The sequence below is a fragment of the Amblyomma mixtum genome, chromosome 10 (genome assembly GCF_055824585.1).
Source record: "Amblyomma mixtum isolate Tamu chromosome 10, ASM5582458v1, whole genome shotgun sequence".
Lineage (NCBI taxonomy): Eukaryota > Metazoa > Arthropoda > Arachnida > Ixodida > Ixodidae > Amblyomma > Amblyomma mixtum.
This window is the reverse complement of record NC_143021.1, coordinates 123,127,794-123,141,690: the sequence shown is the minus strand read 5'-3', so window position 1 is coordinate 123,141,690 and position 13,897 is coordinate 123,127,794. Positions and strand designations below refer to the sequence as shown.

The window sequence follows — 13,897 nt, the reverse complement described above, 5'->3', positions numbered from 1 at the left end:
CCAACGCCTTCTTAACCCGAGTGTCACTGGTAGTCATCAAATTAAGTTGAATACGAACATTCGCAAGGACAGAACAGAGTGGTTTGCAACAATAAAATTCCTACCGGGATGCAATCGAGCACACTTCAATGCGTACAAAAATATTCGCGCCTTTCCTCCCCGTCTTTAAACAAAGAGTGGTCGCTTTGAAGCTGTGTCCCAAAAGATGACACTTGATTTTTCTATGGTTTCAATTTATGGACGACTTTCGTAAGAAAGCAGCTTATAGAGGATGATGCAAGAGCAACACAGCGGTACCCACTGAACGAGAACTCAAACGCTTGGAAACGCCCTGTTTTCGAACATCGAACGTTACACTCTGGTATGAAAACACTGGCTGAGAAAGCTTTGCGATTCTCAAACCAAAGGAGGGACGCAAAACTGTCTACGAACGTTGGGACGCACAGCCGACGGTTGAATGAAGCGCATTGGCAACTTAGTCGCTACAAGGGTGACGCTTTCAACACACGAGAGAAATGCAAGGTGACTTACTTTTGCTGAAAACGAGGTGCACCTTTCAGCGCAGTCCTGGTAGTAAAAGACATCGCGGGAAAGCTGCAAAGAGCAGTGTGAAGCGCCCACCAGCACGAGACAAAAGCATAGAGAAAGATATTGGTAAAGAGCGGACACTCCCATAGGGCCCAGCGGCCCATTTGACTGCAGCGCACCAAGCGGTTGGAGTCTCATAACATCCGGTTTCGGTTTCAACGCGCGCAGTTTGAATGGCTGCATGCGCTGCGCCTCGCTGCCAGGGACGACTTCCGGTTCCGGTTTCAGGGGCGCGCGGTTTGAATATTAGCATACGCCGCGCCCCGCTGCGCCGTTGGCAGCGTATAATTAAATAGATTTCGAGTGCTTTTGACCAGCCATGAACGCAGCTGCATCACAGCCTTTGCCAAATATTAGCACTCCACAAAAGACACCAGGTTTTGAGTGAAATGAGAACATTTATTTTGTGCAACATAAACAAAGCCATGGGATATGCGGAAGATGGTTCCTGGCCTCCTGCTCAAGGTGATCCTGTTGCGGCACCACGGCACACAGCAGGTGTTGCCGACGGGTGGCATCACCTGAAAAATTCGCAAGTATGGTCATTCTCAGTCACCTTATATTGTAACTCTGTAAACAGTGAAAAGGTGCGAAAGCGGCGAGGGAACGAAATTACGAGCGGAGTAAACATGTTTTTGCGAAACTCGCGTGCTGAACGTCGTTGCGCAAAGTACAATACACATACCGTACTACACGGCAGATACCAATCAGCTTTTTGCAAGCATTTCTACATTCCCCGACGTTATTGTCTACCTTCTAAAACCTAGGTGGACAGCAGAGTACGCGGTTTGTTCGAGAATATTTCGTACAAAGACGGCCACAACACGGACTACGAACCAGAAGTACACAATGTGTTAGGAGCACTGAGAAATACACGGGTGCAACGTATGTTTTAAGAAGCATAGAAAATTAAATTAAACTATCGGCGCAACAGTTCTTGGTTTTCAAGCTCTTTAGAGTTTAGAAAGCCCGACGCGTTGCCTTTTTTTGCCGGTTTTCAAAAGCGCATCCCTGTGTTGTCAATGCACGGGCGAAATGTGCGTTTCCACGAGCGCAGATAACGGACTCTTTCACACGTACTACATACATACATACGTACTACAAGAGTAAGGTTTGAGCTTTTCGTGCGTCATCTTTTTTTTCCACCAGTCTTGAAAACTACGGTCCCGTACTTGCTGCGCGGGAACGGTCGTCTTCGCCGTTCGCCCACTTTCAAAAAAGTACATTTTAACCTTACACTGACAAATGTCACCCATAAGAAGTTACATATTGTCGGGGGCCATACAATAATGTGACGTCCCGAGAAAGCGCGAAACCAAGCAAAACTAACCGCTAGGCACAGCGCGTCGGGCCACGGGCCGTGGGCAGGTTTTTTTTTTGTTGTTTCTACGCACCGACCGGCGAGGCTGCATCATGCAGCATCATTCCTCCCGCCGCTCCCGCCACGGCGTAGCATGACACAGCGTGCGCGCGCCCTTCACAACTGCGCCGGCGTACTAAGCTAGAGTGCTCGAAATGCAGCGTAATTTTGCATAAAGTGCTTGAAATGTAGCGTACTTTTGCAAAAACAAAACATTCCTTCCTTGACGTTGTCACAAACTGCAAGAATGCCGTGAACAACAGCCGGCTGGCCACAGAGCGAGCGCGCCGCTTCACGAACTGCAGACAGGCAACGGCGGCCGGCGCGGCCGCCTAAATTGCATGCAATACAGCGTACTTCCACAAATAAACATTTCTCACCTTGCCGCCGTCATAAACAGGAGGAGTTCTGCGTCGAAGGGCAAGAGAGACGAAAAAAATTGCGGTCTGCCCGCACGAACAAATACGCCGCACGCTTTCACGCGCACAAAACAGCCCCCACGACGCTCCGTTGTCTGCCACTCGGATGGGTCTGAGCCGCCGCGCCGGCTACCCGCCCGCGCGCGCGCGCGCGTTTAGAGACTGGTGGCGCCATCCTGTAGTTGGAAGATTATCTAGTGGAGGAGGAGGATTGCGCGTCATTTCCTGGGGCCAGATTTCGCCGAGTGTCCGCTCTTTACCAATATCTTTCTCTATGACAAAAGAGGCAGAAAAACGTTGCGAGCGTCCACTCCGTGCGCGTAGCAAGGAACCGCTAGCGACCGCAACGCCAAATGGCCAGAAGAAGTACTACGTTCCAAAAAAGCAAAAGGAACAAAGCAACAACATAAAAATAATAACAAATTGCATATCATACTTTTATGTGACGCTAAGCTTTTAAAACTTGCAAAAAGGATTATTTTTGCTTGAAACAGTTAAATTTACGTAGACTGTAGACAGTATCGCGACCGAGCGGAGCGACACCAAGCAGCAAGCTGAGGCGTTCAGGACGCGAAGGCAGGCGAAGGCGCGCGCAAGTACATCTACCTTGGCGCGCGCCGCTCTCGAGTCCGGCCGTGGCGAGGGAAGAATGCGCGCGAGCCGCGAGTACCGCGAGCAGACTGCTCCAACATGGCGAAGACAGCATGGAAGAAAGCGGCGATGGCGCGACGGCAACATTCCTTGCTCGTGGCCAGCCGAGGCCGAACGAAGAGGCGTTCGCAACAGGAAACAAATTTCATGATTCGCGTAACTTTAGTGCAGCTTTACAAGTGGTGGGCTAGTTGTACTCGATGTGGACCGTGATAAACGTGATTTCGGACTCCATATGACAAAATGCGCTGTCAGAGTTTGAGCACAAAGCGCGGACTTTGCACCGGTGCGCCTGCTCTTAAAAAGGTGCAAATATCGGTGTAGGGCACTGAAATCTAACAGTTTATGTGCCACACCTGCATGCTTCGTTCATGGTTTGGAATAAAACGTGAAGCTTAAAAACGCTTGCCATGATCTATATAATGTTTAATCAATGGTGGCAGCTTTCTGCCAATCCCCTGAACGTATTGGCCCGTCTTCGTAACATAGTCTTAAGTTAGACGTTTCAGAAAGCGCGGACGTCTTAAAGAAGTTTCCAAAAGACATCTCGCCGTGGACGTATATGAGACGTTTCATTCTAGCGCAAGACATGTGAAGCCATTTCGAGCTGTTTCAGGACGTTTCTAAGACGTTCTGTGTTTCGTGGGTTGCGCTTTTTGGTGTTTTGTTTTTTTGACGCCGACGCTGTGGCGCCGCGAGCGCTCGCTCGCTAGCGCCCGAGGGCTTTAAAAGGGGGCCGTATGGAAAGGAACTTCAGTCCACTCGTCGGTGGAAACGCTGCCGCCGCGAACTCCCGGGTCTCCGAGCTGCCGCACCGCATCCTCGAAACCGCAAGCTGCCCTGGACGGACGTCGCCTTCGGGGGCCGCACTGACTGCGTGTTTGTCGATGGACAGCAGCCGCGCTTCCTGGCTGACTGTGTTTGTCGACTGTATCTGACTGTATCTGATTGGCCTCTCACTTGTGTTCTAACCTGTGAAGAAATATTCAATGTATAACTTAATTCAGTGTGTTTACTCCTATGTGCTTTCTGCAGTTGTTTTGTAGAATGTAAATTATGTCTCTGTGAAAGCTGCCGCATTGTTCAATCGAAACTATAAACGTTGTTTTGTTGTTGTTACCTCTTAACACGCCTTGGTCTCAGTCACTACCTTTGCTTACCGGCTACGCCGGGCATCAAACGACCACCCCCTCATTGTCCGAACTCGGTGATGATGTCGCGTAGTTACCGAACCCGTGACACTTTTGAAGAATACCTTCAGCAACCTCTTCACTAGTGGTACGTTGAATACACTCAAGGAGGCAAACTCCACGAGCGAAGAATTAGTCCTGGGTCATTAAGTTCCCACCCCTGTGGTTCAACATGGTAATCTGGTAACCAGGTTCGTATAAATTGCGTTTGGGGCGACGTATACAGCGTAATCTCATCATTCTCGCACGACAGATCTTCGCTTCGTCTAATTAAGCCACTCTTTTCAATTCATCACCTATCAACACCGAGTGTTGATACCATCCTGGAAGCCCAGTTCTTTTCACAGATGTGCGGGGTTTGAGCTGGGCTCATGTAGTTTTGTTCAGCACATTATACATGACGTCTGAGACGCTATGAAGTTACTGCAGAGCCTGATAACAGGATCAAATCTTTTTAAATCTCGCTAACAGTCATGTCTAGGGTATTTTAGGCTCGCGCGAGCAATGTCTTTCTCAACGACTTGGTTGTTCGTTCTGGCGTGCCTCCTGCGAATATCGACAAACAAAACCTCCTCTTAGCCTATATCTCTTCAAAACTTGAGAAGGCGTGGACTGCCGTACTCTGAAATCCAATGAAATATGTTGTGGATTGCTATTTGAGGAGTGTTGACTGTCACACGTAATTAGGGAGCAAGTGCCGCCCTAAATTTTTCTATTCCAAATTTTCTATTCCAGCTTTCCCTCAGGTTTTTATAGATATTACGAAAAAGACGACGCTGGCAGTGGCGCGGGACGGAGCAATTGCGCCAGGCCAGCGGCCATTAAATCAGCTCTTCTGTCATAGGCTACAACAACAACAACAACAAATAATCTCTTGTTCATGGTTCATCACGCCTCATTCTTCGGCTGGCCGCCACGTTACATTTATTGGCCGCTGGCCTAGCGCGAACTATCCGTCCCGCGCCACTGCCAGCGTCGTCTTCTTCGTAACATTACCCGGGGCCACCGAGTGATCGTCCTGATCGTAAACAGAAGACGTTGATGAAGGGATGGGCGAAACGGTGATGGGCTTCCAGGTCCAGGTTAGAGAGAAGTGGCAATGTGGTGAAGTGCTGACCGCCACAGTGGATGAGATGATTGAAGGATGAGTCCCGGTCCACGAAGCATCCGGGCCGGAGGGTAGCAGGAGCTGACGGCCGAGGTCCTTGGACGTACCAGACGGCAGGGGCAGGGGGGGGGGCGGTGTCTTAACGCGTAGATCTTGGGTCTTTGGTCGGTTGGGTCTCGGGTCGGTCGGGTCTTGGGTCGTCGTGTCTTGTGATCCGGGCGGGGGACGGGGCTGGGGTGAGCGGCGAGGTCGGTTCAGGTCAGGCTGGCTGGGGCATGGCCGGGCGTCGGGGACCAGGCACTTACGGCCGACGTCCACGGCAGGCGCAGGACACCGAAGCCTCGGGACCAGGATGGCGATGAAGGGACCCCAGCACCTCACACCAAATTTAACGTGGCGGCCAGCCAAAGAATGAGGCGTGGTGAACCGTGGATGAGAGATGATTTAATGGCTGCTGGCCTAGCGCGAGCACTCCGTCCCGCGCCACTGCCAGCGTCGTCTTCTTCGTAACAATATGCATGAATTAAGGAAAGAAGAACGACATGTCTAGCTTTAAGAGACGGGAAGCTGGCAGAAGCGGGCGAGGGAACAAACGTGTGTTAGTGGCATCCTAGTTGAAATCAAGAGTAAGAAATGGGCTTGGGGAGGGTATGTAATACGAAGACAAGATAACCGCTGGTCCTTAAATGTAACGGAGTGGATTCCAAGAGAAGGTAAAAGTAGCAGGGCGGGGCAGAGGTTTAGAAGTTTGCGGGGATACGGTGGCCCAGCTGGCAAAGGACAGGGTTACATAGAGATGAAAAACTGTAGCGCTCGCGACGAGGACACAGGCCAAACCGGGAGGTGCCTAAACGAGAGGCTACGGGAGCACAATAGGAATATAGAAAATAGAAAAAGGTAATCTTTCAAAGCACTGTGAGGAATGTAAACCAGATGCATGCATGCCGAATTTCGATGAATTCAAGGTGATTAACAAAAGCAGGAAGCAGCTAACACGGGAGATTGTTGAAGCAAGACGAATAAAAACTTAGAAGATAAGTGTGTAAGCATCCCATCTGTATATTTATTGAAGAAGGAGATGATTTTTCTTGATGGCTTGTACAAAATGTGAAAAGTGACTTGCGGTGTGATAGGCTCGTGGGAGATATTTTGATGCTTGCGCAGTATTTAAAAACTGTTTGTAAATTGAATAATGATTCAGTTGAAAGTTAGCGCATGTGTTGTCGTCTTCGTTGTGTCCTCGTCTCGAGCGCTACAGTTTTTCATCATGAGCAACCAACTCGCCCAAACATCCACCCTGATCAAGTTACATAGAGAGATATGGAAGAGGCCTTTGCCCTGCAGTGGGCATAGTCAGGCTGATGATGATGGTGATAATTATGCAACAAAATGAGTACTAAGGTACCATTTAAAATGCTATCTTTATTAGAGCGCCAAATGCTGCAGATGTGTGTTTCGGACTTTACGCTTGAATCGGTACAGGCATGGCACTAAGGACAATATATAAAATGTGACGCATTGTAAACATATGAAGGCCTCCAATACGAACATTACTTTTTCTGCTGCTGTGTCAAGTTTACCGGTTAATGTTTGTTTTAACATGCGTCTGCAGTATTCTTAGATTAACGTTCGATACAGAAAGTTTTTCGCTTTTCTTAAGCTTCTTCACTGCTGATTGCAAGGCGGCCCGACAAAATTACGGGTGATGGAAGTGATGCGCAGAGTGTTTAGAGTCCTGAACAGTGCAGAGAAAAATTTCTGTCACCAACTGATGCTCATCGTTGTCATCACTTATTGCGTTATTTTGTTATCCTGTGTCAGCACGCTAAAGTGCACTGACATGAAATATCCAATGTTAAAATCCTAGCAAGTCACATGGGGGCCTTGAAAAAGGTTCTTCTTCTTGGCCTTCAACTCTTCTTTCTTGCAGTACGGCCGAGCACTCTTTTTATCCATGGTACGAATGTCGAGACGCGCGTGTAGAAATCAGCCTTCGTTGGATGAGCGCAGGCGTATGCGAAGGACGCTATGCCAACTTGAGTCACCCTGGGGCCACCGTGGGTGATGGTAAGGGGACCGCCGGAATCACCCTGCAAAAATGAGAAACAAGGTGTCTTCCTCTATTGGACTGTTGGCAGTTGCGCTATTGGTAATGTCATTTGGGATTTTTCTGCCCCAGCAATATCCAGCGTGTAATGGGCCTGATACAGAGAAGCCTCAAGTGGCAAACTCGTCTTGGTGATGTCCTCAGGTTTAATGGCATCATCATGACAAGTTGTATACTTAGACGACATCTTCGTCTTCTCCTCGACCTTCGATGATCATCTAAAAGGTTATGAACCGTGCTAGCGAGTATAAGGCTATCAGGCCCTGAAGTCACAGAAGCGCCGGAAATCAGAAACCTCTCGTATGAGAAAACTGAGTGAGAACCTAACTTCGGAAAGATGCCCAATGCGGGAACCATTCGTTAAGCGCACAGAAAATTATCTCTGCTCCAGTGTCTTGTTTTTTTTAATACTGCACCTATAGATATAACTTCCCCTTTTGACAGCAGCTGTCTCACTGGTCTGCACTCTAATATCCAAAGCACGCGAAACAAATCAGACGAACTGGGCATGTTTCTTAACGAATTCTGTTTCGGTTTTTATGTTAGGTACTGAAACGACGTACTCATGTGAAGATTTATTTATTTATCTATTTATTTATTTGAATGTACATACTGCAGGCCAATGCTATGACCCAAGAAGGAGGGGCTTAGAAATGTAAGAATGCAACAAAAAGAATACTCAATGCGAGAAAGAACGCATGAGGAACAAAACACATCTTTAAAAAAACATGAAAAAAAATGCTATGCAATAGATGGCAAAAGTAGGTGTAGTGTATGATAGGAATGCGACTTTCACGACAAACCAACTTTTTTGTAAGCAAAACAGGATACTTTAGGCATGCAAAATACGGCTTTCTAATTTTTCACAAAATCATTGCTTTTAAATATGTCACGCAGTAAAGAATTCCGTTGTGCGACTGTGCGGAGGAAAAAACTATCTTTAAATGGTTTAGTGCGAACAAAAATTTAGGCTATAGATTGTTCATGTTTATAGCGCGTTGTCCTTGTACTAGGATTTTTATCAGATTCTAGGATTGTCAACTCAATCTTTCTGGAAAGACTGTCATTAACAAATGCAAGGCGGCTAACCATCCTCCGGGCTGCTGACGTAGGGGCATTATTGTGCTTCATTGAGTTAGAAGGCGAATCTAACCATTTATACTTTCCAAAAATATCGGACGTTGTCGACCGTGATGTCATCGACCCTTGGACCTATAAATTCGGCACCACACCCATCCGTCTTCAGGGGGCGCGGCGAAAGCGCTGCAAGCAAGGTGCTCGAAATGCTCGGTCTTTTCCTGCTACAAGTTAGTTATGTTTGCACCATACGATCTGTCGATAGGTTTTTGTTCTCTTGCCGTGCCCACGCACATGTATAAACTGTGCCTATAGCTGCTACTGCTCATGTGTGCTGCTTATTTGTGGAGATATAGAGATGTATCCTGGCCCAACAGTTGATGAAATGTTTCAGATACTTACTGAGGGGCAGAAAGGCTTCGCTTAGAGGCGACAGAAGGGGCACTGGGGAACTTTGGTGATCGCTTAATTAACATAGAGGCAAACAAAAAAGAGCTGCGGATGAAAACAGATCAAATTGAAAACATAAGCACAGCTTTCAATGGTGTGCAGGATGCAATTGCATGGCATCAAGCCAGGCTTGAAGATATAGAAGGTAGAAGTCGGAGGTCAAACTTAGTTGATACAAAGTGCAAAAGGGACAGGACGAACAAAGAAACAACATGGACGAGGCGCTTACTGCAACTATAATTTTTTAATGCACAATCTTGCCTTTTATAGCATGGTGCAAGGGAAAAAACAAAACAGGCACACGACCAAAACACACGACAATTGTGACGATAGCCGATATCAATGCACACTCTCGCCCAAGTACACAAGTTCCTTTCTTGCCAATGATACAGAGGGGTTGCTAACACATGCTTCACCAGCTTTTGTGATTAGGAATGCTTCGACAATTTCTGTGGTGTCCTTTTGTTTGTGCCTTGTGACGACACGTGCATCGGAGAAGATAGAGTTACATCCTTCACACCCTCTGTAGTGAGCAGCAAGGTTGCCTTTGGTGGCCACTTTTTTCATGTCATTATTATGCTCAAGCAATCGTTCATTAAAACATCTTCCAGTTTGTCCGATGTACTGTCTCCCGCAAGACGAAGGAATGTTGTAAACAACCCCGACCTCACATGGTACAAAAGGTCCACGGTGTTTTATGAGGCACCGTTTAGGTGATGCCTCTTCGCAATTAACCTTCGCTCACAGTCTACCGAGCTTTACAGGTGCGGAGAAAAGAACTTTTACGCCAATCCTGCTTGCAATTTTCTTCAGATTGTGGCTAACAGTATGCATGTACGGAAGGACAACCGTCTTCTTATTGGTGTGACCCTGTTGATCGGCCTCACTTCCCTGATGGTGTTTAACAAGCGGCAAGCCACAGAACACAGCAGTTGTTGATACCCAGCGGCTACAAGGCGCGAAACTTGCATGGGCAAGTTTGCAATGGGCACAGCGGACCGCACTTAGGCATGTTGCCTTACGCTTCGTTCTTCTGCTTTGCACAGGTTTTTCTGCTCGGTCCGTCCAAACTGCTTCTTCATCAGGATACCGCTACAGTCGACACGTGCCTTCAAGATTATTTGACAACAGATGCGGGAGGTTTCATTTCCTGGCGGAATGATTACCTTCTTCAAGCACCACCCCCGTTCCATGTGACCTGCCCGGACCTTCGTTTAAAAGACCGACAGCCAGCCTTCAACTTCAGTGGGCACAGTGGACCGCACTTAGGCATGTTGCCTTACGCTTTGTTCTTCTGCTTTGCACAGGTTGGTTGTTATTCTACTACGATTAGAAGTGACTGCAGCGGTCTTTTAGTCCTGCAGTGCCCACAACGCTGTGTTATCATTGCCCAAGAGGTGCTTTGTGCAGTAAAATGGCAGTTTGGGCAAGTTGGATAAGCATATTATAATAAAACAGCGCAAGGACACAGGAAGAGAACGGAAAGAAGACACACAGCGCTCTGTGTCTTCCCTCCGTTCTCGTCCTGTGTCCTTGCGCTGTTTTATTACAAGACATGTTTTGTGTTTGCGCGCTGCTTTTATGTGGTGACATTGAATCTAACCCTGGGCCTGATAATTCCAATGAGCACCGTACAGAACTATTAAAGCAGTTGCTTACAGCTCATTCCAAGTTAACAGCAGAGATTGTAGCCCTCAGAACACAACAAGGAGATTTGGAGATAACAATATCTGACTTAAGCGCTCGCTTTGTGGATTTGAAAAACAAACAGAACGTATTGATAGTATGAAACGCACAATTCACGCCTTGCAGCCGAAACTGGTCTATATGGAAGATTACAGTAGACGTTCCAATTTAGTCGTTTTTGGTGTAAGCGAGGAACCAGATGAGACAGAATCTGATCTAAAACAGAAGGTTCTGACTGAAATTTTCTCAGAAACACTTGATGTTCATTGTACTTCTGTCGGTAGAATTCATCGTTTAGGAATGAACACTGTCAATAGGCCTGTGATATTTTTTCAGGTTTACAATGAAAAGCAAGAAGTTCTTAAAAACGCTCACAAGCTCAAAGGAGAAATAGTATCTATTCAGAATGACTACTCAAAGGAAACCCTCAGTAAACGAAAACTATTATGGGATAGTACTAAAACTGAGAGAGACAAGAAAATGAAGGTGACCTTAATTAATGATAAGTTGATCGTTGCTGGCCAAATGTTTTCGTGGGATGATACCACTAGCACAAGGGTGAAACTGCCATCGCGGAAAGAGTCAATGACGTAGTGCGCAGAGCAAGAAGGAATTAATACTTATAAACATTAATGCCCGGAGCTTAATCAACAAAAGCGAACAGCTTGAGGCACTTCTTCTTGGCTATAATCCACATATCGTCATCATTACTGAGACGTGGCTTCGCGATGAAATAGATAACAAAGACGTTTTTCCTCCAAATTATCAAATCTATCGGCGTGACAGATTATCAATCGGTGGCGGAGTGGCGGTTTTGGTCAAAAATAATATTAAGGTGAAAGCCTTTAATGTCTCATCGTTGTAAGCAGCAGTTGTCGACAGAAATGTCACGCTTTTCAATTGGTCGAAACGGTCGTGACGTCACAGTGCGCGAATTTCAAACGGGGCCAATTGTACTTTGGCTAGTAACCATGCAACCAATTGAAGGGATCGTATAGTGATGCTCCAAGTTGGACTGAGCTTAGTTAATTGCTTAATTACCCAATTAGCCTAATTAACTTTTCTAGTCAGGCCATATAAATAAATAAAACCGAGTAGGAAATTCGTCGAGCTCAGGAATCGAACCCCGGTCTTCGGCGTGCGAGACGAGCTTGCTATCCACTCCGCCATGCCAGCTTTTTTTTTTCTTTATTGCCTGGATTTTGCAAAGAAAATTGGACAAAACAAACAATCCACAAAACACAATAAACGCTATGTACATACGACTCGTGGTCAGCCAGCATGAATCTGGCTTCGTCTAATTAAAATTCAGACAATGTACAGAGCGGCTCTAGTTTTGACAGCCACTCCGGAGGGTCCGCAGCGGCCTTCTGAATGGCCAGAAACATGTCCATATTTTCGCGAAAGTAAATCCTGGCAGGTTTTGCGTCTCGGTCACAATGGTAGCCTGCCATTCTGGAGCGCCATATACAGTGGAGGCCTGTCAGCATTATTAAGTCGAACGGCACCCCATCCTCATTTTCAACAGATAAGTACCGAATGCCGTACGGGTCTAGCGGAAATTGTTTCTTTAAGGTTCGCTGCAACACATCCAAAAAATAAACCTCTTCCCAACAGTGTAAAAAAACATGGTCTATTGTTTCCGACTTCCTGCTCTCTCTCTCTCCGCCATGCCAGCTCGAAGGTTTGCAATGAACAAAGGCGCGTCTAGTGAATACGGTGTCTTCGCTCACTCCCATCCTCCTCCCTTCCCTTCTGGCGAGGTTTAGGTGTCCACCGAGATATAAGAAACAATACATTTCCTTTCCTCAAAAAACAATTTACCGACGAGCGAGGCGTAGAACCGAATTGCCGATGGTGTTCTATGGACTCCCTGGCACCGTTGCAAGACGCTGTCGCGTTCCACTCTTACAGGTGAAGCTTAACATCTTAACCACACATCAGTGGCCACACTTTAGGTCAAAAAAAGATGCCCAGGCTTAGTTTGGTTAAGCCAAGAATGCGTAGCATATTGCGCGGTCTTTTTGCGCGAGGTATTGCTTGGCGGCACTCGATTTTCTCAGCAGCTTTTCCTCCGTGACGTATGGATGGATGGATGGATAGGAGCGCCCCCTTTGAAACGGGGCGGTGGCAACCGCCACCATGCTCAGCCGTTTTTTTGTTGTTCCTGTTTTCTTTTTTCCTTTTTTTTTCCTGTTTACTGTGTTTGCAATTCTCACTAAGAAGCGCCATCATCTTTACCTACGGTTTTTCCTCCGGCTGTCGTGACGTCACGTCACGTGGTTTGGTGGCTGCCCGGCCGCGCCCAAGGGCTGAACTCAGTGATTGCAATATGCTACGCATAAAAAGTGCCGCCCTGAATTTTGACGGGTGTCCACCGAGACTGCGTAATTTCCTTTCCTAAAATACAATTTTCCTTTTCTTCATTACGGCCCTCTTTGTCTTCTTTCACTCCCACTTCCTCCCTTCCTCTACGGTGCGGTTCAGGTGTCCACCGAGATGAAACAGAATTACTGCGCCATTTCCTCTCCTCAAAAAGCGTTGCGTTCAAAGGGTAAGGCATCGCGCCGAACGGGTGGTGGCGTTCCGCGGAATTTTCATTTTCTTCATTACGGGCCCTCTTTGTCTTCTTTCACTCCCACTTCCTCCCTTCCTCTACGGTGCGGTTCAGGTGTCCACCGAGATGACAAAGAATTACTGCGCCATTTCCTCTCCTCAAAAAGCGTTGCGTTCAAATGGCAAGACAACGCGCCGAACGGGTGGTGGCGTTCCGTGTAATTTTCATTTTCTTCATTACGGGCCCTCTTTGTCTTCTTTCACTCCCACTTCCTCCCTTCCTCTACGGTGCGGTTCAGGTGTCCACCGAGATGACAGAGAATTACTGCGCCATTTCCTCTCCTCAAAAAGCGTTGCGTTCAAATGGCAAGGCAACGCGCCGAACGGGTGGTGGCGTTCCGTGTAATTTTCATTTTCTTCATTACGGGCCCTCTTTGTCTTCTTTCACTCCCACTTCCTCCCTTCCTCTTCGGTACGGTTCAGGTGTCCACCGAGATGACAGAGAATTACTGCGCCATTTCCTCTCCTCAAAAAGCGTTGCGTTCAAAGGGTAAGGCATCGCGCCGAACGGATGGTGGCGTTCCGTGGAATTTTCCTTTTCTTCATTGCGGGCCCTCTTTGTCTTCTTTCACTCCCACTTCCTCTCTTCCTCTACGGTGCGGTTCAGGTGTCCACCGAGATGACAGAGAATTACTGCGCCATTTC

At 47.3% G+C, this 13,897-nt stretch overlaps 1 protein-coding gene across 1 annotated transcript in view; it reads right to left on the bottom strand.

Annotated features, from left to right (window-relative positions):
• Positions 1-7,226: 7,226 nt before the first annotated feature.
• Positions 7,227-13,897, bottom strand: part of LOC149326831 (serine protease 55-like) — a 121,500-nt gene continuing 114,829 nt past the window's right edge. Inside the window, exon 6 of the mRNA XM_089564694.1 lies at positions 7,227-7,406. Within this exon, the coding sequence (XP_089420820.1) occupies positions 7,227-7,406 (180 nt within the window). The remainder of the gene's footprint in view (positions 7,407-13,897) is intronic.